The 27,748-nt window shown below is 43.2% G+C and overlaps 1 protein-coding gene and 1 long non-coding RNA gene across 2 annotated transcripts in view; one reads left to right on the top strand and one right to left on the bottom strand.

Annotated features, from left to right (window-relative positions):
- Positions 1 to 380: 380 nt before the first annotated feature.
- Positions 381 to 27,746, top strand: LOC132893411 (uncharacterized). The gene is made up of 3 exons (XR_009655557.1): positions 381 to 509; positions 17,345 to 17,618; positions 25,652 to 27,746. It is a non-coding gene; the product is annotated as an uncharacterized LOC132893411 (long non-coding RNA).
- Positions 7,058 to 27,748, bottom strand: part of fam49ba (family with sequence similarity 49 member Ba) — a 66,149-nt gene continuing 45,458 nt past the window's right edge. Inside the window, exons 2-11 of the mRNA XM_060932483.1 lie at positions 27,326 to 27,415; positions 25,790 to 25,911; positions 22,595 to 22,700; positions 17,462 to 17,598; positions 15,399 to 15,476; positions 9,760 to 9,876; positions 9,584 to 9,663; positions 9,354 to 9,480; positions 9,178 to 9,248; positions 7,058 to 7,483 (exon numbers count right to left, since the gene is read on the bottom strand). Coding sequence (XP_060788466.1) covers positions 7,417 to 7,483; positions 9,178 to 9,248; positions 9,354 to 9,480; positions 9,584 to 9,663; positions 9,760 to 9,876; positions 15,399 to 15,476; positions 17,462 to 17,598; positions 22,595 to 22,700; positions 25,790 to 25,911; positions 27,326 to 27,398 — 978 coding nt within the window. The 5' untranslated portion in view covers positions 27,399 to 27,415 and the 3' untranslated portion in view covers positions 7,058 to 7,416. The remainder of the gene's footprint in view (positions 7,484 to 9,177; positions 9,249 to 9,353; positions 9,481 to 9,583; positions 9,664 to 9,759; positions 9,877 to 15,398; positions 15,477 to 17,461; positions 17,599 to 22,594; positions 22,701 to 25,789; positions 25,912 to 27,325; positions 27,416 to 27,748) is intronic.

The raw sequence follows: 27,748 nt of genomic DNA on the forward strand, positions 1-27,748 counted from the left end.
GTGAAACGCACACAGCAGGCAAAGTCGTAATCGAGGAAACAGGCAGGAGGTCAAGCGAGGCGCGGACAGAATATCAGAGGCAAAACTATACAAGATCAAGGGACGAGAAACAGGAGTCGAAAAACCAGGTGGTCAATAAGGACAGGGAACAAGGCTCTGTAAGGCACACTAGACGCGGCATAATACTTGGCTTCATCCTTGCATGGGCGCAGTCCTTAAATAGCCCAAACATAGTTCGTTGATTAGACAGGTGTTTTCTGTTAACGGCGCGCGTGCCGGAGCTCGTTAGGCGCACGCGCAGCCTGAGGCGCGTCTTCAGGTGCGCAAGCCAAGGCGCGCCAGGCTGACAGTTCTGCACAAGCGCAACACGATCGCACTAGAACGCATGGTCAAGCTGCCAGTGTAGCTGCAGTCTTTTTAGCTGTGAATTACGAGTATTTCCTCTTGTGTTAATAATTCGCCATGTCAAAACAAGCGAAACTTTCTTCCTGCTTTCGACGTGAAGAGAGGTAAGAAATCTAGTATATATTTTTTTTCTATCAAAGTTGCATTTTGTGGCTTCGAGCTAAATTTTAGTGTGCCGTTTCTAGAACACATCATCAAGAAAACGTGGAAGAAACCAATAATGGAAGAGCCGGTTTCTAAGCTGCCTAAAACGAGCAATGGTAATTTTTTTTTTTTTTGTTACATAATGTACTCAGGTTGCCAGTCAGTGTGTGGACCTCCCCCCCCGAAAAATCCTAGCTTACACCCCGACTTGTGTGCTTAGGGTCGTTGTCTTGCTGCATGACACGCCTTCTCTTGAGATTCAGTTCATGGACAGATGTCCTGACATTTTCCTTTAGAATTCGCTGGTATAATTCAGAATTCATTGTTCCATCAATGATGGCAAGCCGTCCTGGCCCAGATGCAGCAAAACAGGCCCAAACCATGATACTACCACCACCATGTTTCACAGATGGGATAAGGTTCTTATGCTGGAATGCAGTGTTTTCCTTTCTCCAAACATAACGCTTCTCATTTAAACCAAAAATTTCTAATTTGGTCTCATCCCTCCACAAAACATTTTTCCAATAGCCTTCTGGCTTGTCCACGTGATCTTTAGCAAACTGCAGACGAGCAGCAATGTTCTTTTTGGAGAGCAGTGGCTTTCTCCTTGCAACCCTGCCATGCACACCATTGTTGTTCAGTGTTCTCCTGATGGTGGACTCATGAACATGAACATTAGCCAATGTGAGAGAGGCCTTCAGTTGCTTAGAAGTTACCCTGGGGTCCTTTGTGACCTCGCCGACTATTTCATGCCCTGCTCTTGGAGTGATCTTTGTTGGTCGACCACTCCTGAGGAGGGTAACAATGGTCTTGAATTTCCTCCATTTGTACACAATCTGTCTGACTGTGGATTGGTGGAGTCCAAACTCTTTAGAGATGGTTTTGTAACCTTTTCCAGCCTGATGAGCATCAACAACGCTTTTTCTGAGGTCCTCAGAAATCTCCTTTGTTCGTGCCATGATACACTTCCACAAACATGTGTTGTGAAGATCAGACTTTGATAGATCCCTGTTCTTTAAATAAAACAGGGTGCCCACTCACACCCGATTGTCATCCCACTGATTGAAAACACCTGACTCTAATTTCACCTTCAAATTAACTGCTAATCCTAGAGGTTCACATACTTTTGCCACTCACAGATATGTAATATTGGATCATTTTCCTCAATAAATAAATGACCAAGTATAATATTTTTGTCTCATTTGTTTAACTGGGTTCTCTTTATCTACTTTTAGGACTTGTGTGAAAATCTGATGATGTTTTAGGTCATATTTATGCAGAAATATAGAACATTCTAAAGGGTTCACAAACTTTCAAGCGCCACTGTTACCGTACATCTTCAGAAAACAATGGAGCAAAAACAAATATCTGCAAAAACAGAACAAAAGCTTGGAGGTGATCAATGTGCGCCACCATTTTGTTCAGAGGTGGACAGTAACGAAGTACATTTACTTGAGTATTGTACTTAAGTACACTTTTTGAGTATCTGTACTTTACTTGAGTATTATTTTTTATTTTGAAACTTATGACTTGAACGTCACTACATTTGAAAGGCAAATATTGTACTTTTCACTCCACTACATTTCTATCAAGGTCCTCGTTACTCGTTACCATGAAGCAGCTTTGAAAGTGGATGATTTTTCTTTTCTTTTCTAAAACGTGATTGGTTTTTCCGCAGGTGACACTGAGACAGCCGATCAGTAATCACTAGGGTCGCGTCACGTCCATAGACTGGATAAACTCAAGTTCAGTGATTTCTCAGCAGCGTTATTGAACACGATCAGTTGACGGCCGAATGGAAGGAGGCGGTTCTTCTGGGGAACGCACGCACTCATGGCTTTACCGAGAACCCATGTTTCAGTTTTCTGAAAGAGTTAAAGATTTGTTTCGTTTTAAATGTTTGCTTTGTTTGCCTAATACGAACCACATCACGGCCTACAAAAACTCGCCGTCCAACCTGCAGAAGCATATTGAGGGATGTAAACGTTTTATTCCAAGAGAAAGCTTGCAATGAAGTAGTCTGTGCTTTTAGAGCTAGCGATAACGTCGCAATAGCGACACAGTCTGGTTAGTCAAATGACTTTCTATGGATTTGCCCACCAAGTTGCCGTCGCCTTGTCCACGGCTAACGTTAACACGCAGCTAGTTAACTTGGACGCTGTTAGTTAGCATGTAAAAGCGGCGTTACGCTAACATGAATAACGTTAACTTATCTGAAATCCTTTCAGAAATATGTTTCAGCATAATCTTGTTAAATAAACGGAATGTAGAAATCTTTCTTTTCTAGTAGCGTTAGTGACCCGATATGGGTTTGAAAAGCGTTTGCTAGCATGTCAGGTGGAGTTTCACTGACTAGCTCGCTTAACGTTAAACCACCATGATGGCACAGCATGCGTTCATTTTGTGAATTCACATTTCTGTCCTTGGTAACGGCGTTAGGTTTTGTAAGCGTTGTGGCAATAATACAACGATGCCTTGACACAAAATGTACTTTTAGTACTTAAGTAAAAATTTGACTGAATGACTTTCACTTGTATCGGAGTAACATTTGACCAGCGGGATCTGTACTTTGACTGAAGTAATGAAGTTGGGGACTTTGTCCACTTCTGATTTTGTAACTACTGTTTACTCCTGCTGTGAATTCTGTTATGCCCTCCATTGATTACATTGTGTAACGCATCCTTGATTATAAAGGTTCTGCTCAAAAATGGTGAAAACGTGGGCCGGTTCACAACCTGGCACCAAGGTTCAAAGAATCCTGAATGGAGCTGGTTCAAGAACCCGTTCCCTGTTGGCCAAAAAGGGGTAAGAGTGGTGTGAAGAAATGAGGCTGAGGCTGAATTCTTTCTAGCCCAGACTGTAGAGTCATGCAGTCTATCAGTGACAGCTGGATCAGATCAAACACTCCTTCATTTGGGATGATATTTTTCAGCCACGTTCGTAGACACATCCATAACGCATCATCAGATTTTTTAAATTATTATTATTATTTTGCTTATAGGGGAAACTAAAAGTTGATAGACTAATCAGATGTTTTTCAGTCAATCTACTGATCACACAGAAGGACAGATGACTCAACCATAAATTTAGTTGGGGGTTTTTTTTTTGGTTTGTTTTTTAGTTTGAACGACATCTTTTCTGTTTAATGTGTCTGGTATTTGGAGGAAAAACAAACCAAGGAGAGCGTAAAAATTTTTCCATCACAAATGCAGCTGCCTGTTTGCCTTCAAGTGCGTACAAGTGTAGTACTTTTTCCCCACGTCCTCCTTATTATGGAATCATGATACAATGCACGTCATTGTCAGGCTATTGATTTGACATTAGATTTAAGCCTCCTATCCAATATCACGCCCAGCTGTCTTTGGTAATGACAACGTGTTTGGACAAAGTTGACATTTCTGGTCCAACTCCCCAGAGAGACAGCACACAGAAAACTGTTGATGCAGTTCTGTCTAATTGCCGAGCCCAGACGGAGGCTGCGGAGTGTTTTGACTGTAGTAGATTAGTGGGACGAGACCTAATTACAGTAATGCGTTTTCACAGGGGCAGCTGGGCCACTGCCACCGGACTGCGGCGAGATGATCATTCCCTCAACATAACACTGAGATGAAAGTGACATTATACGTTTTTGGTTTCGGTTAAAAGTGGCATCAAAATCAAGCTGCGAATTTTCTGCTGAAAGCGTCTTCAAATAAAATCACAGATATAGCATGTCCCCGTCAGGAAGTAGTGTGTGTCGGCCAACTGCGAAACCACAGGACGTCCTAACATTAATGAGGAAGTACTTTTTTTTCCCCCCCGCATTTAGATGAGTTTGCTGAAACCTGGCCCCCTTCTTCTCACGTCTCCGGAGCTATTTTTGGTTCACGCCACGCACCATGTCCAGTAAAAGTGTGTTCACGAGGATGTTCATTGTTACCTGTGTACCATTTTAACTTCCTCGTTGTCTGGATTTGAGATTAGCGCCATGCAGTTCCTCTACTACGCATTCATGTGACCTGACCCTGTCTGTTGCACTGCTGCCATCTGCAGCTCCCTGTCTGCACTCGACACGTCTCAACTGTTTGGCGTCTGCTCACACACAGCAATGAACAAAAGACCAGGCATTGTTTGTTTCTGTGCGGCGTACAGCAGTGTGTGTGTCAGACTTGTTCCAACACCTTCATCCGGACGCATGAGAGTCCTTCCATATCCCTTCCATATCAACCGTAGCAGGTGCCAAGATCAAATCCGCCTGAGTCATCCAGCACACTACATTGGAATGACGTTAGTCATCCAGGGCTGCAGTTACTCCTGGTTTTCACATCTCGATTCTCTAAATCGAGGTCCACTCATAACTTGGTAGAACTTGCTCTTTATTTCAGTGCTCTGGGGTCAGTCATCTGATGAGCAGAAGTTGAGGAACATGGATGAAACCAGTAGATGTTGGAAAGGAACTAAGGAAGTCATCGTGGTTCATTCCCAACTCTTTCCCTCGCTTTAGTAGACAGTCTCACTCTGATACTGGAGATTGATTTGTACCTCTGCTGTAATCATACCCCTCATCCCAGGACTCTTATTTGCAAGAATGGGCTCATACTGAATGTTAATTCTATTTTTAAAACCACTATACAAAAAAAAATCAGTTGATTAGCGTTCAGATTTCTCCAGATGTTAATGGAGTGTCTTTGTTTGTTCAGGATATATTTCCGGGGCTGGCACGGTGGTGTAGTGGTTAGCGCTGTCGCCTCACAGCAAGAAGGTCCGGGTTCGAGCCCCGTGGCCGGCGAGGGCCTTTCTGTGCGGAGTTTGCATGTTCTCCCCGTGTCCACGTGGGTTTCCTCCGGGTGCTCCGGTTTCCCCCACAGTCCAAAGACATGCAGGTTAGGTTAACTGGTGACTCTAAATTGAGCGTAGGTGTGAATGTGAGTGTGAATGGTTGTCTGTGTCTATGCGTCAGCCCTGTGATGACCTGGCGACTTGTCCAGGGTGTACCCCGCCTTTCGCCCGTAGTCAGCTGGGATAGGCTCCAGCTTGCCTGCGACCCTGTAGAACAGGATAAAGCGGCTAGAGATAATGAGACGAGATAGATACATTTCTGCTTTGCTTGTTTGTCATCATAATTATTGAAAGGCCCAGACGTGCATCAGTAATTACTGAGTAGCAAGAAGATGGTAGATTAAATATCACTATTACTGCATGATGGATCTCAGCGCGCTTTTTGAAAATAGCAAGAAGGAGACGGTAAAGGAGGACGATATGGCAGCTGAGGGAAAGGCACCCATTTTCATTTTGAAGTAAACGAATGAACAGAGTGGTGCGCACAAAAGGACCACGCTTAGGGTCGAGGATTTAGATTTATAAGTGACGTTCTGGCGCCGTGCTTTCCCCTGTGAGCAATACCTTTTACTCATAAAATATGACTCTCATGTGGGCCGTGACGAGCTCGGAGGTTGGCAGTGACCTGCTGAAAGTACGTCCTTAGATCCTAGAAAAGAGCGTTCCTCTGTACACACAGGAAAGGATTTAATCACGACTGTTTGAGCTCTTTATACCCTCCCATCGTGGCGTTCTCACTTGGTCCCCAAGCACTTCTGAGGTGACTTTGTTTGTTTTTTTGTGCTGACACCAGCGCTGAAGAGGAGCGTAAGTAATCTTACCGCCATATGGTGTTTGGTCTGTTTTGTAGTGGCCACCCTGGGAGACGGAGGCCTGGAATTACAGGTCACACACACACACAAACTGGCAGGAAGTCATCGCCTGTGCCTCTGAGTGTACAGCCAGGGTGTGTAAACAGACAGGCATTTGGCTCTGCTCCAGACCCCCTTGGCGAAAGTATCTTGATCAGTCAGGAAAGCCATTAAGAAAACAGTGTGTGTTCAGCTCAGAGAAAGCGTGATAGAGTACAGATGAAATTTAATCGAGTTTTCCCATCGAGACCAGCTCTATCTGTGCATTACTCACGATGACGGTAAACCCCTCACCCTCTGACGCGATTTCCTCAGTACAGTCAGCTGACCGCCAGCTGACCAATCAGCAGCCGGTTACGCACACTGCATTCCATGTGGCTGAGAGGGAAAGTTGGTTCCTGTTCCAGCTGTTCCAGCTGAGCTTGAGAATGCAGCGCGGCACTTTTTCCAGCTTCGTTTTTCTCCCGCGTGGTTTTGGACTCTCGGCCCATCTTGGCAGGGAAACGCGGCTGCAGTCGGGGTGAAGGGAGATGATCGAACCGTTGCTCATGTGTTGACTCAGTGATCGGAAATCACAAAGAGGATACATGATGAGAAGTCCAGTTTCGCTGTGTTCGTAACACGGATGTGGGTTTGGAACCAATCTTCGCTTACAGAAAGCATCTTAAAAGTTGTTCTGACTGCATATCCACTAATGATGGCATCCAGATGTGTGACTCTACAGAAATTCCACCAGCAAATTGGGGTCGGGGGGAACAAACAAACCCACCACCAGCGGATTTACAGTATTAAATATCAATACACCAGGTTTTAGTGATTGTGAAGCGAGAGGTCATGAAAAGTTTTTTAAACAGCTGCTTTATTTTGTTCAAAAGAGAAATCAAATGTCAAAACAACCATCGTTTATCAATGGAATGAAATTACAAACATGTTTCTACGTTGGCACTTTATCAACCATTTAAAAAAAATAATAATACACCGGGGTGATAAAACGATTTAAAAAAAAAACAAAAAACACACACACACACAGCAGAGGAGCTCCTTTTCTGAGTTGCGTAAAGATCACCAAACAGCAGTGTATCCCGATAGCTGCCACCTGACACATGGCCATTTTCTCCGTATAGAAAACCTCCCAGTCTCTTCAGAAGAGGGTCGAAATCCTCGTTACGTTCCAAAAAGTACCGTTTTGTGGACGCTGTCAGACTTGTAACATGTTTTTGATTTGCTTGGAGGTAGTCTCCTCGTTCAAATGTTTTGTCGTGTACCTTTAGTCAAAGACAATCATTATTATTATTATTATTACAACCCCGATTCCAAAAAAGTTGGGACAAAGTACAAATTGTAAATAAAAACGGAATGCAATAATTTACAAATCTCAAAAACTGATATTGTATTCACAATAGAACATAAACAACATATCAAATGTCGAAAGTGAGACATTTTGAAATTTCATGCCAAATATTGGCTCATTTGAAATTTCATGACAGCAACACATCTCAAAAAAGTCGGGACAGGGGCAATAAGAGGCTGGAAAAGTTAAAGGTACAAAAAAGGAACAGCTGGAGGACCAAATTGCAACTCATTAGGTCAATTGGCAATAGGTCATTAACATGACTGGGTATAAAAAGAGCATCTTGGAGTGGCAGTGGCTCTCAGAAGTAAAGATGGGAAGAGGATCACCAATCCCCCTAATTCTGCGTCGACAAATAGTGGAGCAATATCAGAAAGGAGTTCGACAGTGTAAAACTGCAAAGAGTTTGAACATATCATCATCTACAGTGCATAATATCATCAAAAGATTCAGAGAATCTGGAAGAATCTCTGTGCGTAAGGGTCAAGGCCGGAAAACCATACTGGGTGCCCGTGATCTTCGGGCCCTTAGACGGCACTGCATCACATACAGGCATGCTTCTGTATTGGAAATCACAAAATGGGCTCAAGAATATTTCCAGAGAACATTATCTGTGAACACAATTCACCGTGCCATCCGCCGTTGCCAGCCAAAACTCTATAGTTCAAAGAAGAAGCCGTATCTAAACATGATCCAGAAGCGCAGACGTCTTCTCTGGGCCAAGGCTCATTTAAAATGGACTGTGGCAAAGTGGAAAACTGTTCTGTGGTCAGACGAATCAAAATTTGAAGTTCTTTATGGAAATCAGGGACGCCGTGTCGTTCGGACTAAAGAGGAGAAGGACGACCCAAGTTGTTATCAGCGCTCAGTTCAGAAGCCTGCATCTCTGATGGTATGGGGTTGCATTAGTGCGTGTGGCATGGGCAGCTTACACATCTGGAAAGACACCATCAATGCTGAAAGGTATATCCAGGTTCTAGAGCAACATATGCTCCCATCCAGACGACGTCTCTTTCAGGGAAGACCTTGCATTTTCCAACATGACAATGCCAAACCACATACTGCATCAATTACAGCATCATGGCTGCGTAGAAGAAGGGTCCGGGTACTGAACTGGCCAGCCTGCAGTCCAGATCTTTCACCCATAGAAAACATTTGCTGCATCATAAAACGGAAGCTACGACAAAAAAGACCTAAGACAGTTGAGCAACTAGAATCCTACATTAGACAAGAATGGGTTAACATTCCTATCCCTAAACTTGAGCAACTTGTCTCCTCAGTCCCCAGACGTTTACAGACTGTTGTAAAGAGAAAAGGGGATGTATCACAGTGGTAAACATGGCCTTGTCCCAACTTTTTTGACATGTGTTGTTGTCATGAAATTTAAAATCACCTAATTTTTCTCTTTAAATGATACATTTTCTCAGTTTAAACATTTGATATGTCATCTATGTTCCATTTTGAATAAAATATGGAATTTTGAAACTTCCACATCATTGCATTCCGTTTTTATTTACAATTTGTACTTTGTCCCAACTTTTTTGGAATTGGGGTTGTATTATTATTTTTGAAGAGACTAAAACAGTGTAGTGTTGTGAGGACACGGACCTGAGCGCGTTAAGGAGACCTTCTACTCTGTTCGGAGGCTGATCCCGCAGGACTTTAATGCATCCTTTCATCTGTGAACAAGAGCAGGATTCACACACAGGCAGGCGGTAATTAGACGTTAAATGTTATGCGTTTTTACGTGAATACACCTGTGTCGAGAGCGTTTCTGCACATACGTCAATTTTTGAGGACTTGACGAAAGCTCCAGCAGGGTGAACGTAGTCGTAGAGGATGATGACTCCCACCATGACGCGCAGGCAGAATAACACTGTGTCTTCGCTCGCAAAACGGGTGCGGTACTCCCTGAGAGAGAGCGCGTGCACACAGGAAGAAGAAATGACTCTAGTTCTCTTAGTCAAAGAGCTAAAGGGCAAATAAAAGAAGACTGATATATGAATGAACTTACGGTGTGTCTAGCATGACTTTACACACGCTCGCCATCGTACTTAGGCAGTCTGTTGTGTTTTCTATGGGTAAATCTGAATTCTGTCAAAATGGGGGGGAAAGCGACATGCATTCAGAAATTTCGACTCGGGGTCTCCTTAGAGAGAATGTGTTCATGGACAAATTGTGAAGACTGACCTCGGATACGAACTTCGTCGTGGCATCACTTAATGTTTTCAGCATTGGTGTCGCGTTGGCATAGAACAGAGACATGCGGTTGGCCAGTTCGTTGTTTACTTCATTCTCTTCCTCTGTCTAGGGACGAAACATCAAGTAGTTAGTCCATCTGTGGTATCATCGCTGTTCTTTCACTTACACCAACATGGTTCTGTACAAAGGGCTATCAAAGGACTGAGTCATAATCTTTTGGTAAGAGATACATATGTATACACTACCGTTCAAAAGTTTGGGGTCACCCAGACAATTTAGTGTTTTCCATGAAAAGTCACACTTTTATTTACCACCATAAGTTGTAAAATGAATAGAAAATATAGTCAAGCCATTTTTCTGGCCATTTTGAGCATTTAATCGACCCCACAAATGTGATGCTCCAGAAACTCAATCTGCTCAAAGGAAGGTCAGTTTTATAGCTTCTCTAAAGAGCTCAACTGTTTTCAGCTGTGCTAACATGATTGTACAAGGGTTTTCTAATCATCCATTAGCCTTCTGAGGCAATGAGCAAACACATTGTACCATTAGAACTAGGGCTGCGTACCTAAACGTAACATCAGGTACCGGTACAGAGGTTTAGGTCCAGGTCCGGACCTGTACCTGTACCTGAACAATTTGACAAATTAACATGTGTTCTTCTGAACTTCTTCAATAATGACAGAAACGTTAATAAACTGTTGACAACCTGTCAGTATCTTTATTCAAAGAAAACCGAACATAACTAGGTTTCCTGCCTCACTTCTCAGTCTCACACTTGGTTAACTTGGGACAAAAAGTCATAAGTTGTCTCACAGCGAGAAGTGACTACACTAGAGTATTACAGACTACGCGCAGTCCGCGGCCTTTAACTTTCGCGGCAAAATTACACAAAGCAACAAAGGCCGCCAATGCCAGCAAAGGAGAAATGGCTGACCTGCTTTTGAGTCTTTTTGACCAATCAGAACGCTGGATCAGCCAAGCTCTCGCAATGTCTCGTGAGACTGTGGCGAGAGGATCTCAAATCAAAGATGGCTCTGATTTCAAGTTTCAGCGCGGCATTTTACGTCTTTTCCAGTGCCAAATTTTCGTCTTTGTGGTAGGATTTACACATCTTCAGTCACAAAATAAGCAGATATTTGGTGTAAATTTATATCGGTACAGTACCGGTACTTCATGATCCGGTATTTTGGACCTGTACCGAATCGATTTTCACAGTACAGTACCGGTACACAGTACCGGTACGCAGCCCTAATTAGAACACTGGAGTGAGAGTTGCTGGAAATGGGCCTCTATACACCTATGGAGATATTGCACCAAAAACCAGACATTTGCAGCTAGAATAGTCATTTAGCACATTAGCAATGTATAGAGTGGATTTCTGATTAGTTTAAAGTGATCTTCATTGAAAAGAACAGTGCTTTTCTTTCAAAAATAAGGACATTTCAGAGTGACCCCAAACTTTTGAACGGTAGTGTACATACAGGGGGCTGCAAAAGTAGGTATACAGTAATGAAGCGCAAAACGTTATTTTATTGATTATACAAACATATCAGTAATTGACATATTAATCCCTCAATTCACACACACTCCCATGGACACCCGTGCACACTCTGGCACAAAGGTCTTTATCAGCATCGATTTCCTGGCAAGCCTCTTGTATGAACTGAATCATGGCATCAGCAGAACGTAGCTTGCGTGCGAAAAAGCAGTCCATAGGGGTGAGATCCTGCGAACATGGTGGCCGGTTAACGGCTCCTCAACGTCCAATCCACCTGCTGGGAAATTCTTTGTCAAGTAGCGCACGTACATTGAGTGCGAAGGCGCCCCATCCTGTTGAAAGTAGAAGTCGTCTTGCTGCTGCTGTTCGCGTCTAATCCTTACTGTATACCTACTTTTGCAGTAGTGTATATAATGTATGTATTTTTTTTCCAAAGTCCTTCCCAGACCATTCATGGCACGTTTGGTGGCACCGATCTCCGTAGCCCTCGGCCTCTCGCCTATATTACATAGCTAAGGTTACAGTGGGGGGCTAGTCCTCTGGTAGCCGCAAGAGTTTGACTCCCTACTCGCACCTGTATTGCGGCGTGCCTTGCCAGACGGCACCATTTTTATAATGGTCTTGGGTATGACCCGACCGTGAATAGAACTCGCGATCTTCCGATCGAGAAGCTGATACACTAACCACTAGGCCACTATTTATATATAATGTGATCAGTTCTGGCCTCTTGATCAGTGATGCATCATCATTGACTCATCATGATGTGCTATAGTATATAACCAAAGGTATGTGGACACCTGACTGCCGTAACCAGAAGTGCCTGGTGAACATCCTAATCCTTATATGAAGTCTTTGCTGCGAGCCTCCACTCTCCTGGAAAGGCTTTGCATTAGACTTTCTCATGTTGCTCATTCAGTCCCAAGAGCATTAGTGAGGTCAGATGAGGAGGTCAGATGAGGAGGTCTGGGGCGCAGTCCATTTTCCAGTTCATCCCAAAGGCGTTCAGTGGGGTTGAGATCACGGTTATGTGCAGGTCACTCAAGTTCTTCTGCACTGACCTCAGCAACCCATGTCTTTGTGGACATGGGTGTTGGTCTACTGGAACGTGGTGCCATGTTCTTTGGGGAAAGCCCACATATCGGTGTAATGGTCAAGTGTCTACATAAGAGTTTATGTAAAGTGGGATATACAGTGAGGGCTTTGTGATTCACAAGCAGCGCTACATTGCGGTTTGTAGTTTAATACAGTGGAAAGCTGTGTATGGGTCAGACGTTTTTTGAATTTACCTTGTATGATTTTTGACTGGAAAAAAAAAAAAATCAGTCATCGTAACTGAATTCTTAGTGCGAGCGTCTGACCATGCCAGTCTAAACACCAGTTACAGTCTTAGACAGAATTCACAAAACTGCTAGAAACACAGCAGCAGCAAAGGTGGAAATGAAGAGGGTGTGACTTGTTTCATCGTGGCAGCAGTGAGAATGTCTCCTTGATGTTTCATCATACTTCTGTCATGTCAGGAATGCAGCACGGAAAGAAAGAGAGGATGAATTACAGCTTCCAAAAACAGGTCCAAACTCCTCCTCATCACCTTTTTGAAACGAGTTTTCTCTTGGCATTACAGTGCTAATTCTTTTCTGTCGGGGTCTGGATTGCACTGAATGGTGATGTAATAAATAATCGCAGATCTATTGTTGGAGGATCTTCATCATATAATTTGACACGGAAAGAACAGTATCATCACACAAGGTGTTCTAGTATCACTGGGTTTCAGTCACATGACTTTTCTTAGCGGTTTTACTGGAAGTGAAATAGCTGGTGGTCTAAACAGCTGCCGTAGCGCAAACAGCTAGCGATAAGTTATCCGAGTACGCTCGTAATCCAGACGCCACCGCTGGCTTTAGATCTATTCAGAAGATTGCTATGTGCAACGGAATCGACCCCTACAGTCTGGGAAAGAAGGATTCGTCATACGATCTCGAAAACGACCCTTCAGTTGAGTTCCCCGACATCTCGAACTGTCTGGTGTTGCAGACGTCCTTCTACACCGCAAAACGGAAGAAAGCGTGGAAGAGTCTGGAGGCTTACGACTGTTTTGTATGTGGCTGGGTAAAGGACCTCGCTATCAAGTCGCTGCCCAGTGAATCCTGGATTGTGCAAGTTTTTTTTTTTTGTTAAAGCTTTTTTTCGCGTCTTTACAACGAAGCGCTGCAAGTTGAAGTGTAAACAAACAGCAGTTGGCTTGATTCTCACTTGTGTTGGCTCTTATCTCTCAGGTAAATCATTCACAAAGATCATCAGAAACCCCTTTAAAGACCTGGATCTTAGTTAAACAGGACGGAGAAGTGATCACGGCGCATTGTAACTGTATGGCTGGGGAAGAATTTTGTCGCGACCTTCATGCATATGGACACATGCCCCTTTTCCACCAAAGCAGTTCCAGGGCTGGGTCGGGGCCAGTGCTTAGTTTGGAACCGGGTTTTCTGTTTCCACTGACAAAGAACTGGCTCTGGGGCCAGAAAAACCAGTTCCAGGCTAGCACCAACTCTCTGCTGGGCCAGAGGAAAGAACCGCTTACGTCAGCGGGGGGGCGGAGTTGTTAAGACCAACAACAATAACAAGACTGCAAAAGATCGTCATTTTTAAGCGACGAGAAGCCGCAGCTGTACAAACACGAAGTCAGCCATTATTATTATTGTTATTGTTGTTGTTGCCGCTGCTGCTTCTTCCGTGTTTTTGCTTCGATATTCGCGCCAAGGTTTATGCAAACGTAGCGACGTAACTGACGTATACAGCGACGTAATGACGTGGCTCCCCTTAGCACCGCGAGCTATGGAAACGCAAACTGGTTCTCAGCTGGCTCGCAAGTTGAACGAGTTGTGAACCAGCACCAGCACCGGCCCCGAACCAGCCCTGGAACTGATTTGGTGGAAAAGGGATATTAGTGAGGAGTAAATAAAGAAACAGCTGGGGATTTTAGCGCTTCGTGACTTAAATAATAAAGTACTGTAAAATAACGACACACAGCAAGAAAAGTACTTGGAAAACACTAAGGACAGCTGAGAGGGAGATACAAACCTTTCACCAAGTGATCACTGCAAACTCGAGCATGCTTCGACTCGGCTCCCTTCGATTTCGGTCAGAGGTTCAAAAGCCAACTTTCTCCACGTCTTTTTGTGAAATCCTGTGCTCGTTCACCCTTTTTTATTCGGTCACGGGGAACCCTGAAGAAACTTTTATTAGTTTCACGGTTTCAGCGATTCGAACAACGCAAGCGTAAGGCATTTTTCATGCGAGCAACGCACCTTCTCCGTACAAACGCTTTGTCAACTGAGCTTTGGTAGACCACCAGCTAAAGTTCTGAATAACTAATGAGGCGGATGTGACGTCACATGAAACCCAGCTAAAATTTTCTTGGGATCATTTCATACAATGGAACAAGTAATAATCATTCAGTGCAGAGCTGAAGAGAGAAAACTACATGAATACGGTGTTGGTACTGTAGTTTGCTTGGGCAGGATAAATTATTAATTGTTAGAAAATAAAAGTTGCTCAAAATATACCTCGTGTACCTAATCGTGCAAGTGGGCCCAAGAGTACAAGTCGGCTCTCTTCTCTTGCTGAAGAAGCATATTCTCCTGACCAGAAGCTGGTCATTCATTTCCCTCGACTACATTTGACATGCGGGCACAGAATATCCTGCCAGCCCAGCGTATGCTGCACAACACCGCCGCTTGTGATTCATGAAGTGAGGGGCAGTGATGATTATTCCTGACTCCGAAAGCTTTTAATTGGCGAGGCAAGGTCATGCAACCTCCATCTCCTCTCCAATTTGGGATGGTTATGAGGCTGAATCCATTAGCATACACTCATGTAGAATCCACCTCCTCGCTGCACACGATCAAGTCCGCATCGGCGAAAAGTGAACGGGGGGAAAAAGGGAATGGCTGTTTGAATGAAATGAGCATTTCCCTGACTCAGGACCTCGCTCGCTTAATGATCTGAGGGGAGCAGATCAGAGCGCTGCTCGTTAACCCCGGACCCTAGTGAATTGGCGCATTACTAAAACATGTGTTCGCTGACGATGAGCCGTATTTCCATGAGAGCACATACAGAAAACACGTGCACTTACTGCCAAGTTGTTGATTCGCATGCGGCTCAGGGTCCGGCGGTAGTAGCTGAAGTCGTTCTGAATGGCCGGATTAGTCATCTGGGAAGAGAAGATACAGGATCCGTCGTCAGACGTGGACAGTAACGAAGTACATTTACTTGAGTACTGTACTTAAGTACACTTTTTGAGTATCTGTACTTTACTTGAGTATTATTTTTTTTGGAAACTTATGACGTCACTCCATTTGAAAGGCAAATATCGTACTTTTCACTCCACTGCATTTCTATCAAGGTCCTCGTTACTATGAAGCGGCTTTGAAAGTGGATTCTTTTCTTTTCTAAAACGTGATTGTTGTTTTTTCCGCAGGTGACACTGAGACAGCCGATCAGTAATCACTAGGGTCGCGTCACGTCCATAGACTGGATAAACTCAAGTTCAGTGATTTCTCAGCAGCGTTATTGAACACGATCAGTTGACGGCCGAATGGAAGGAGGCGGTTCTTCTGGGGAACGCACGCACTCATGGCTTTACCGAGAACCCATGTTTCAGTTTTCTGAAAGGATTAAACATTCGTTTCGTTTTAAATGTTTGCCGAAAACGAACCACATCACGGCCTACAAAAACTCGCCGTCCGACCTGCGGAAGCATATTGAGGGATGTAAACGTTTTATTCCAAGAGAAAGCTTGCAATGAAGCAGTCTGTGCTTTTAGAGCTAGCGATAACGTTGCAATAGCGACGCAGTCTGGTTAGTCAAATGACTTTCTATGGATTTGCCCGCCAAGTTGCCGTCGCCTTGTCCACGGCTAACGTTAACACACAGCTAGTTAACTTGGACGCTGTTAGTTAGCATGTAAAAGCGGCGTTACGCTAACATGAATAACGTTAACTTATCTGAAGTCCTTTTAGAAATATGTTTCAGCATAATCTTGTTAAATAAACGGAATGTAGAAATCTTTCTTTTCTAGTAGCGTTAGCGACCCGATATGGGTTTGAAAAGCGTTTGCTAGCATGTCAGGTGGAGTTTCACTGACTAGCTCGCTTAACGTTAAACCACCATGATGGCACAGCATGCGTTCATTTTGTGAATTCACATTTCTGTCTTTGGTAACGGCATTAGGTTTTGTAAGCGTTGTGGCAATAATACAACGATGCGTTGACACAAAATGTACTTTTAGTACTTAAGTAAAAATTTGACTGGACGACTTTCACTTGTATCAGAGTAACATCTGGCCAGTGGGATCTGTACTTTGACTGAAGTAATGAACCTCTGTCCATTGTTTAGACTTTCACTTTACGTACCTTTATAGGTAAACCGTATCAGCTGAACTTATCAGTCGTAGTGGATTATTTATGACGCCCTGTTTGTTTGAAGTTGATAATTTTCCTCAGGTATTGATCTGTATACTTTTTATTCGTTTATAGCTACATTTAATGTAGTGACATGTCTTTGAAATGAGTTCCCATGACCACTTATGTGCTAGCTATGAGCAGTCGTTCCTTCACCATCCTGTCTTTTTTCTCTCTCTCTCTCTCTCTCTCAAAGTTAATAATACAAGCTCGTCCTGTTAGCAAGAAACCATCCTAAAGACTTTTCTCATGAAAGAAACCTTCTTTCCAGCTTTAACCCCTTACCGTGCGGACACTAGTCTCCATACATGTTGCATCAACATCACTATATCAGTGATTTTATTTTTATTTCTGACATAACGCATTCTCCAGTTTGTTTATTATTAGTCTTGGGTTACGTGTAGCTTCTGCCATAGAAGTCCCCGTGAATGAACGGTTATTATTAGCGATGATATGAACGGGGTCGAGCTTCTAAACTCATGATGTCACACTTAGCTACTTTCTGCCTCAGTGTGACAGCTGCACAGCCTTTTGTTCCTGAGCAATGTCTTTCTTCCTCATCCTCATCTCTACATCAGCTGTCTCACTCTGCCTTCATTTACCTCTGTCTCTTTTTCAGACTCGTGTCCTCCTGACGAGATGGATAAAGAGACACTCGAGGCTTCCGCTAGATGACCGAAGTCTCTTCAAGAGACGAGAAGTAACACCTTCGTCATATCCATCTCTATGCACGTACCTTGAGCTCGTCGAAGCGCAGAGTGAAGTGGAGGATCTCGGCGAACTGGCGCGCCAGAGCCTGCTCCTGCTCCAAGTGCTGCGTGGGGCTGCAGCGCGCACTCGTTAGGAATCCCAGCAGGCCGTGCAGGGCACCTTCTGCACAACCGAGACCACAAGTAATATTATATTCCCTTCATGTATGGAATCAATTTTGTGCCAAAATGTTCATGCAATACTTTTGAAATGTCAAACAAAAACGACAAATCAAAATACAAAAAAAGAAAAAAAAAAGTCAGTTTTTTTAGACTGGCAAACAAATTATTGGTGTAATGGTGCAAAATATCAGTCTATCACTCTTCAGAAAGCTTTTATTTTTGTTCCGCGTCTTTCTCAGTTTTGTTTGACGTAATTTATTTTGGTTGCGATTCCAGCTTTCTCGTTTGCGCTCCCTGACTTTTTGCTTGCAGTTTTGGCACAAACTTCCCGTGTGGGCGGGCTGTCCAGGAATGCATTCCCATTGGCTAACTTGTGTTTGACTGACAGCTACGCTCAGCCATTCCCTACTCGGATTCTGGCGGACTGTTTGACGAGTGACCGATCCATTGACGGTAAACAAGCATCGAGTGGACTTCAGTGGCGACTATGATATTGAACTTACACTTTGTTGAATTAATTCAATATCATAGTCGCCACTGAAGTCCACTCGAGCCTTGTTTACCGTCAATGGATCGGTCACTCGTCAAACAGTCCGCCAGAATCCGAGTAGGGAATGGCTGAGCGTAGCTGTCAGTCAAACACAAGTTAGCCAATGGGAATGCATTCCTGGACAGCCCGCCCACATGTGAAGTTTGTGCCAAAACTGCAAGCAAAAAGTCAGGGAGCGCAAACGAGAAAGCTGGAATCGCAACCAAAATAAATTACGTCAAACAAAACTGAGAAAGACGCGGAACAAAAATAAAAGGTTTCTGAAGAGTGATAGACTGATATTTTGCACCATTACACCAATAATTTGTTTGCCAGTCTAAAAAAAACTGACTTTTTTTTTTTGTATTTTGATTTGTCGTTTTTGTTTGACATTTCAAAAGTATTGTATGAACATTTTGGCACAAAACTGATTCCATATTCATGGGGTCAGTTGTAAAGAGATGGTGCGCAGTTAGAGATTTGGATGGATGGATGGATGGATGGATGGATGGATGGATGGATGGATGTACGAGATCAGTTTCATTAATAGAGTATTAGTGAAAAACAAACTCAGTATGTTGAGCAAAGGAAAAAGGAACACGATAAGGTCTCATGGCAGGAATCCAGTTGAAAGGTGTTTTCCGGAGTCCTGCCTCGAGCAAAACATGTTCGTAATTTTTTTTTTTTTTTAATTCAGGTTCACACAGAGAACTCCTCGAGTGGATCACAGTGAGTTGCACAGACCTATTTCCATCCACAAGCATTTTTAACTGTCTAGTCAAATATCTGACAAAAACGCCCAAATCTTGGTCGCGATCAGAGACGCGTTCGGTTAGCGTCTGTCTTTGAAACCCTTACTCCAGAGACCGCTGCAGGTGGTTGGTGATTGTGAATTTAGCAGATGCGTCATAGTTAACTGGGACATGATCCTCATGAATCGCGGCTACGTACAGATCGGATACCAAACTGCTGTTCTGCCGAATAAAAATGAATCATTGTTTTTCTTAGTAATGACTGTTGACTTTATTACTCATTTGATTTAATACTGCGTGGCTGTTTGTGTGTAAAGACAAAGTACTGCACCTTCCAGGACGTCTTTATTCAGGCAGTACTAACAGATATCAAATTACATTGAACACAGCTGCTGCATTTCACAATTTAAAGAAAGAACAGAAAGTAATATTTCACTAGTGGAGGTTGTTGCCTGGTTCGAGACTGGTGAGCGTGAACTGCAAACATGCACCGAGTATAAACGCACGCATAATATGAGCATCGGAATCGTCATAGCATTAACCTCACCGCAGCCCTTCCAGTATGATATTTCGTTACAGCCGGGTCTGTTCACTGTTCAAATGAGTCTATCTATCTATAGGACAATGCAAAAAATAAAACAAAGAGAAGGAATTTAAGGATATTGTGCATACAGAAAAGACCCAAGAGGTGTTGAGGGTGCTGTAGAAGCTGATGAAGGTTAGGCAAGTCCTTTATCAAGTCAAACAATGCTGAGTGATTCAACACTAACTAGCACATCATCTGACGTGAGTGGCAGTCACTGTGTGTTTGCGGAGCTCCAATTCAGCTGAAGGTCAGTCTACACTTGTGTGATTATTAATTTGCCATAAAAAAAAAAGCTCAATTCACCGTTTAAGGAAATATCAGCCGTGTAGTCGGGAACTGCTTGCTGGCAGCGGCAGCAAAATTGCAAAAGCTGAGGTGGATGTTTGAGGTGATTTTTAAACTTGCTTTATTTCTTAATTAATGTGGTGTTCAATTACGTTTTTGGTTTTATTATTTTTTTTATTATCCGTTTTGTTATTACGTTTTTATTATATTATTTGCGCGATCTTCACAAGACTTATGCGAGGCTTCAAACGTGAAGTGTCCATGCCGCCATTTTGAAAACTGTTTACACAGTGGCCAGATCGCCATAACGTTCCAATTAGATTAATTTCGAGCTTCATCGGTGATGGAGTGTCGGTCCTGCGCGCTGTGGCGTGGCACCTGAAGGCGCACCTGAGCTCAATTAAGGAACTGTGTGTTTGCCTATTTAAGGACTGTGCTGATGCATTTGCATTGCGAAGTATTACGATACGCATGTACGCATTACTGAGCCTTTCTACTCATTGTCTTGATTTCCTGTTTCTTGTCCTCGCTTAGCCTTTGGTGTACTGTTTGCGCCCTCGACTGACCCTTTTGCCTGTATTCGCGTTTTTGATCTAGCCTGCTGTTTTGGATTGTCTGCCTGTGTATTCTGCACTTTATTAAACTGTATACTTCTGCACATACATCCGTACGTGACATGGAGATTATTCCATACGACTTCGAACCAGCGTGGAGTAGAGAAGAGTTGGAAAGATGACAAGATAAGGACGAGTCCGTTGCGCTGGTATTTACGTCATTACTGTCGCACGATTAAAACGTGCCAGATCAGGCGGCTGGTGGGTTTTCAAAATAATAAATACATGCTGTATTTTTGTGATAAATCCATATTATACTGAGCGCATTTCCAACACAATCCTCACTAAGGTTTCGGACAGCACTACAAAATGGCGTCCGCACTATATAGTGCCCTATAGGGAGCGATTTCGGACACAGGGAAAACTTGCGGCTTGATTACGTCAGCATTCAAAGGAGGGCGCGCGCGTCTTTTGACGACGTTGGCAGATGTCGGTCACTTTGATTTGCGCTGTACGTTTTACTTCCGTCCTACGAAGTCTCGCACAGGTCTCAGCGAATCTCGTTTACGGCCATCGCTTTGACATACGGACTGATATATTACAGAGCGTATTTCAAACACTCAACTCGCTATAGCAGCGACAAAATAGCTGTCAGAAATGCGTTCCGATATTTAATAAAATGAGATATAGAATTTTGATGATAAAAAAAAATTTGCCTTCAGTTCTCCTTTAACAGGCTTGCTCATTAGGGATAAATTAGGGATAAAATTAGCTCACGTTTAAAGTAATTAAAATTCTTTAAAGCTGCTTTGCGACAATGTCTATTGTTAAAAGTGCTATAAAAATAAACTTGATTATACTGAAAATGTAAATATATTAAAGCCAACGTTTTTATTTCATTTGGCCCTCTGCTACCGAATTTTTTTTAAATGCATCCAAATTCAATAAATCTTTAATTTTCATTGCAAATAACAGATTTCACTGTTGGTAAAAGTAAAAAAAAATATTTGGTCAAAATCTTGTCAAAAGTGCCATTTTTAACCATTTCCAGTTAACTGATGTTCGTTTTATACTAGCTATGTTGAACACGTGCTGATGTTTTATGTCACATTAACGAACTCCAAGCATTCTCCGTTGTCTTAGCTTGACGGAAAAGTTTATTCGAGAGCTGGAGTGTGAGACTGAGGAATGGGGCGGGGCTTCCAGGCCGTGTTGGTTAACAGAGATGTCCAGATGCGCCAGCGACTGGTTGGTTTTCTCCGCCGGCTACTCGATCCCAGAGGGAAAAACCCCCAAAAACTTGCCTTTTGATGTTCAAGCGATTTATATCGTCTCCGCTGCAAATCAAATTATTTCACCATGAAACTGTCTTCAATTCAGGTCGATCGATTCTCGTGCTCTGATTGGCTGAACTGGGCCATGTGACTACGCTGTCTCATATGTAGTTATGTTACAGAGCCAGGCAGCGTACTACAGAGGGTAAGTGAGCAAGTCAAGCGCGCGCACAGCTGGCGGGAAATTTCATACGTAATTTGCAAGTACTTTGGTTGGTAATTTATTAGCTGAGAATGCACCAGAAGGCATGTGAATTTAAAAATTTTCTGGGGGGGGACATGCCCCTTTAGCATTAGCGCGTTAGCATTAGCTACTTTTTTTTTTTTTTAAAAGCCAGCTACTTCAGATTTTCTGAAGAACCCTTGTTAATATATGAGAGTTCACAACACCAATACTATTTCTCCTGTTTTATTTGGAAGGAAAAGGCTGCTCTTTTGGTGTACTAGTATACTCCAATGCTGAAGCGTGTAAGCAGGTTAAGCCTAGGTCACAACTGGACATACGATTTTTTGGCCGTGCGATTTTTGGCGTTTCCCAAATCGCTGCGTTTTTTTTGTTCGTGGAGAAAGACGCGCCTTGGCTGTAAGTTTGTCTTGCAACCTGAAAAAAACGTAAGCGCCCGTAGAGTTTGTTTGACATGACAAAGAACCTCTGTGGCCGGTCTACGGCTCGAAAATCAGCACGTCACACGCGCGCCCTCCGTGCGTTTCTTGCGTTTTTTGCACGTAGACCGGCCGTAGGAGCACGTACGGCCGGTTGTGACCGAGGCTTTAGCAGGTCTGGTGAGGTCATGTAACAGAGCAGAGTAAACGTCACTGGATATTATAGAATTAGGCAGGGACGATTAAATCACACAAGCCTAGTTCAGTCACATCCTACAGTCCCTTTTTCTGCACAAGATAAAATGTTAACGTGTATGTGTGTGTGTGTGTGTCACATAAAGTGAAGTCTCATACCCAGCTTTAGGGAGAACTCGTAAAACTTCTTTAATTTGCCCACCAGCGGCACCACGGCAGTCCAGGCTTTCTCTTGCACGCTTTCGTTAGTCGGCTGCTGGATGGCCTGGATACACAACACACGCTCCATCAACATCCGCCCTGAATAACTTTCACATGAACTCAGACTAACAGCATTTCCCAAGCACAGCTTTCTCTGAACACTCCTGTCAGCACTGGGGCTGTAAACTGCACTCCTCCTTCGATGTGAGTCACCTTATCGAAGCCTCGCCAAACGCCTGGCGTATTGATTCAGGTGTGATGAAGCAGCTGAAACACTGAACACCTCAGTGACAGTGTTCCTGGAATGCACTTTGATTCGGTTGGATCCCAGGAATGCGTTTCGTTTATGTATCTGCTTCTTCTTTCCTCATGGACACGGTGCTGGGTTCATGCTGGTTCAGGCAAACTTTTTTTTTTTTTTGAAGAACAGCCCATTGTTTGTTTGTTTTTTCCACTGGTTTACAAGCAGTATAGAACTAATAACAACCAAGAAGGATTTGACCTCCGATTGAGAACAGATTCATAATAGAGTCAAGATTAGATACTTGTTGTTTTTTTTTAAATTGATTTCCATTAGCACGAGAAGTTAATATAAATGCAGATTTTACTTAGACTACGTTCAGACTGCGCCCTGAAACGACCCATATCCGATTTTTTTGCCCATATGCGACCTGTATCCGATTTGTTATTGACAATCTGAACGACACAGATCCAATTTTTTCACATGCGACCCAGGCCGCTTGGATATGTGGTCCTAATTCCGATGCATATCCGTTATTTTCACATGCGACTGCAGTCTGACCGGACAGGTCGCATTCATGTGACCTACACGTCATCAACAAGAGACAAACGTCACTATTCTGCGTTGGCTAATCCCGCCTCTTTGGTGGAAAACAACAACATTTGTACAGTTTTCAGAATTTAAATAGACTTTTATAGAATTGATCAAGCTAATGGTGGATTTGGTAGGGACCTGGATGTTAAATCATCCTGTATTACAAGATTATAAGATTGTTCTGGAAATTTCCAGTAATTTGACACCTTCGGTCTCATTAGTCTGCTGCCCACATTAATCAGATTATTGTGTGAGTTCCGCCGCCGCCACAAAAACCACATCGCCAGGTCTCGCCTCATCTCCATGCTTTACTTGCAAACTTGAAGAGTGCGCTTTTTTTTTTTGCTTACGTATTACGTAGATGTGCTTATTACGTGTCAATTTGTGCATGCGGGACACTTTTGGGTCGTTTTCCGTTCATACTGGAGATCGCATACAAGTCTCGTATAATTGGTAATGTGAACGGCCTAACAAAAAAATCGGATTTCACAACAAATCAGATATGGGTCGTTTCAGGTTGCAGTCTGAACGTAGTGTAAGTGCAGCGAGGTGCTCATTCTTACACAGAGAAGTGAACATGAGCGTAAGAGACTAAGTGCAGCGAGGTGCTCATTCTAATGCAGAGAAGTGAACATGAGCGTATGAGACTAAGTGCAGCGAGGTGCTCATTCTTTTACAGAGAAGTGAACATGAGCGTAAGAGACTAAGACTACGTTCAGACTGCACCCTGAAACGACCCATATCCGATTTTTTTGCCCATATGCGACCTGTATCCGATTTGTTATTGACAATCTGAACGACACAGATCTGATTTTTTCACATGCAACCCAGGCCGCTTGGATATGTGGTCCTAATTCCGATGCATATCCGTTATTTTCACATGCGACTGCAGTCTGACCGGACAGGTCGCATTCATGCGACCTACACGTCATCAACAAGAGACAAACGTCACTATTCTGCGTTGGCTAATCCCGCCTCTTTGGTGGAAAACAACAACATTTGTACAGTTTTCAGAATTTAAATAGACTTTTATAGAATTGATCAAGCTAATGGTGGATTTGGTAGGGACCTGGATGTTAAACCATCCTGTATTACAAGATTATAAGATTGTTCTGGAAATTTCCAGTAATTTGACACCTTCGGTCTCATTAGTCTGCTGCCCACATTAATCAGATTATTGTGTGAGTTCCGCCGCCGCCACAAAAACCACATCGCCAGGTCTCGCCTCATCTCCATGCTTTACTTGCAAACTTGAAGAGTGCGCTTTTTTTTGTTTACGTATTACGTAGATGTGTTTATTACGTGTCAATTTGCGCATGCGGGACACTTTTGGGTCGTTTTCCGTTCATACTGGAGATCGCATACAAGTCTCATATAATTGGTAATGTGAACGGCCTAACAAAAAAATCGGATTTCACAACAAATCGGATATGGGTCGTTTCAGGTTGCAGTCTGAACGTAGTGTTAGTGAACTGCAGTTGGCGTTAAAAATAATTTTTGCCTCAAGTAATTTATTCATTTATAATATTAGTTTGTCATTTTGTACTGTAATGATCATGTCGCCTAATACGGGTGTTTTTTTTTTAAATCTAAAGTAAATAATGATTGATTGATTCTTTCTACCAAAGTCTTTTTGCACATCCTTTTCCATAAATACTGACAACATAACAGATTTTATGTCTCTATAAGCTGGCAGAGAGAGTAGCTGCAAGGAAAGACCAAAAAAAAAAAATCACTCTAGGACTGCAGTGTGCAGCACTGCTCAGCCAGAAATAGCGGTTTGGCTTCATTTTAGTCAGCCTGACCATGTTGTCGATAGCCTTCGAGTATGATGACGTTAAGAACAAGCCAGGAGCGACAGCGGTGTGACGTGTTTGCAGCAGATTACACAGCCAACTAGTTTTCAGCGCAGTCTTCATCTTCTGTGCAGAGAAACACAGGTTTCTGCAGCGTGATTTATGGCCTGCGTGTCTTTTGTGAGTCACACCCGGACAAAACAGAAAGTGAATTGCTGGCATGAGCTCGATCGAGTTTAAGAAGAAAAAAAAAAAGATGAACGGTAATAGATGGAAATGTGTTTCAGTCTGGGGTGCAGTAACCATCTGATCTACTAAGCTACTAACCGTGAAAATATGACACTGTACACGACAATTACAATAAAATGTTTTTCTTGTTCCTAGACCTACTGCTTTTCGTGCTGGAACTGAGCCAGTCGTGCCAGCTGTGGAGAAGCTATGGAACCAGCGTGACGTTGGAAAAGCGCTTTTGTGTATACATACACACACACTATATATATATCATAATCTCTCAAAACCCACCTGTCTAATGGCTTCTCCAGCTCCACTGTAGGACTGCAGATCCTGCAGAACGCTCATGGCCTCCATCAGAACCTTGTTCACCTGTTCCCATAACTCTTTCTCTGCCTCAGTCGGCTGAGCGTCTGTGAAAACACAGACGCTGAATGTAGTCGTGTTCAAAAGTCTGAGATTTTTTCCATTTCATCATGTATACAGAAGACTTATAGCTGTTCGAGATCGCCTGATCCGGAACAAACGTCGAGCTGAATGCTCCGTTAACACACTGATTCATTAGGTTTAAAAACTGTTGTGATTTTCTTTCTAACACACACACACACTTGCTTTCATGTTTTAAAGGGGAACTGAAGTCATTTTTAAACTTGCTTTATTTCTTAATGAACGTGTTATTCAATTACGTTTTCGGTTTCAGTAACCTTATATCGTGACAGGGGGCGTCGTGGCTCAGGTGGATAAGGCGCCATACCATAAATCCGGGCGACCCGGGTTCGATTCCAGCCCGAGGTCATTTCCCGATCCCTCCCCGTCTCTCTCTCTCCCGCTCATTTCCTGTCTCTACACTGTCCTATCCAATAAAGGTGCAAAAAGCCCAAAAAATATCTTTAAAAAAAAAAAACCTTATATCGTGACTCGTATTGGCAACTAATCGCAATTAAATATTATCCTTATCGGCCTGTTCGGTTTTTAGCCGTGTTGAATTTAGTTCGTTTGGTCCACGGCAGGCGTCGTTCATCGGCGCGATCTTTACGAGACTTGCGCGAGACTTCGAAGCGTAACGTGTCAGCGCCGCCATTTTGAAAACTTTTCCAAACGAAATATTGCACAAGTTTAAATGACGATTGCTATCAAAACAAACAAAACTTCCGGCGCGCGCGTCTTTTGACAACCCCGTGTCCGAAATCGCTCCCTACTCGGTATATAGTGGAGACGCCATTTTGTAGTGCTGTCTGAAACCTTAGTAAGGATTATTTACACCCTGTATAGTGCGCTCAAAGTATCCCACAATGCATCGCGAAAAGTAGCGTACATCGATGGTCACAAACCAAAATGATATATCCCATCATGCAGTGCGGTCGCGCTGAAAGAAAGGCAGCGGCAAAGAAGAAAGTCCGACTGATCTGGCACGTTTTAACTGTGCGACGGACTCGTGTCCGAAAGTGTTTTTTCATTTTACCAATGAGCTCACTATACAGTCCTCTATATAGTAATTCCCTATATAAGGAGTAGTGAACGAGTGAGCAATTTCGGACACAGGGATTGATTTGCGCTGTACGTTTTACTTCCGTCTTACGAAGTCTCGCACAGGTCTCAGCGAATCTCGTTTACGGCCATCGCTTTGACATATGGACTGATGTATTACAGAGCGTAATTCAAACACTCAGAACTCGCTATAGCAGCGATATTTAATAAAATGAGAGAATTTTGATGATAAAAAAATTTGCCTTCAGTTCCCCTTTAAGTGTTGAGATGAGTGTCTCAGTCCTGCATTGTTGGAGAAATGTGTGTTGTTATGAAATAACACACACTATATAAACTTACTCTCAAAGTCCAGGAAAAAGTTCCCCGCGTTGTTGTCGATGTCCCTCGTCAGAACCTTGATCAGATTCCCCATGCCGTCCAATCAGAAACCTGACAAGGAGAGGAGTGGATTAGTGACATCCTGCTGAGGATATAAAGATCGTATTAAAGCGTCGTGCTGTGCAACTGCGTGCGTCCAATAAATCAGCAATGTCAAGCACTTGTCTAAGCTCTCCTCAGCCTAGCATCACTCATATCCCTGTTTGTCCCAGCATCTGGAAACACACACAAGTGTGAACAGCTGTTCAAAGCAGTGCAGACAGAAGAAGACCAAAACACCACACACACACTGCCACACCAGGATATAAACAAGTAAAGGTTTATATGACAGTCTTAAACATCACAACATGGGTGCAGCAATACACAAAATTCACAGTACAAGAA

This window comes from Neoarius graeffei, chromosome 1, assembly GCF_027579695.1.
Source record: "Neoarius graeffei isolate fNeoGra1 chromosome 1, fNeoGra1.pri, whole genome shotgun sequence".
Taxonomy (NCBI): Eukaryota; Metazoa; Chordata; class Actinopteri; order Siluriformes; family Ariidae; genus Neoarius; species Neoarius graeffei.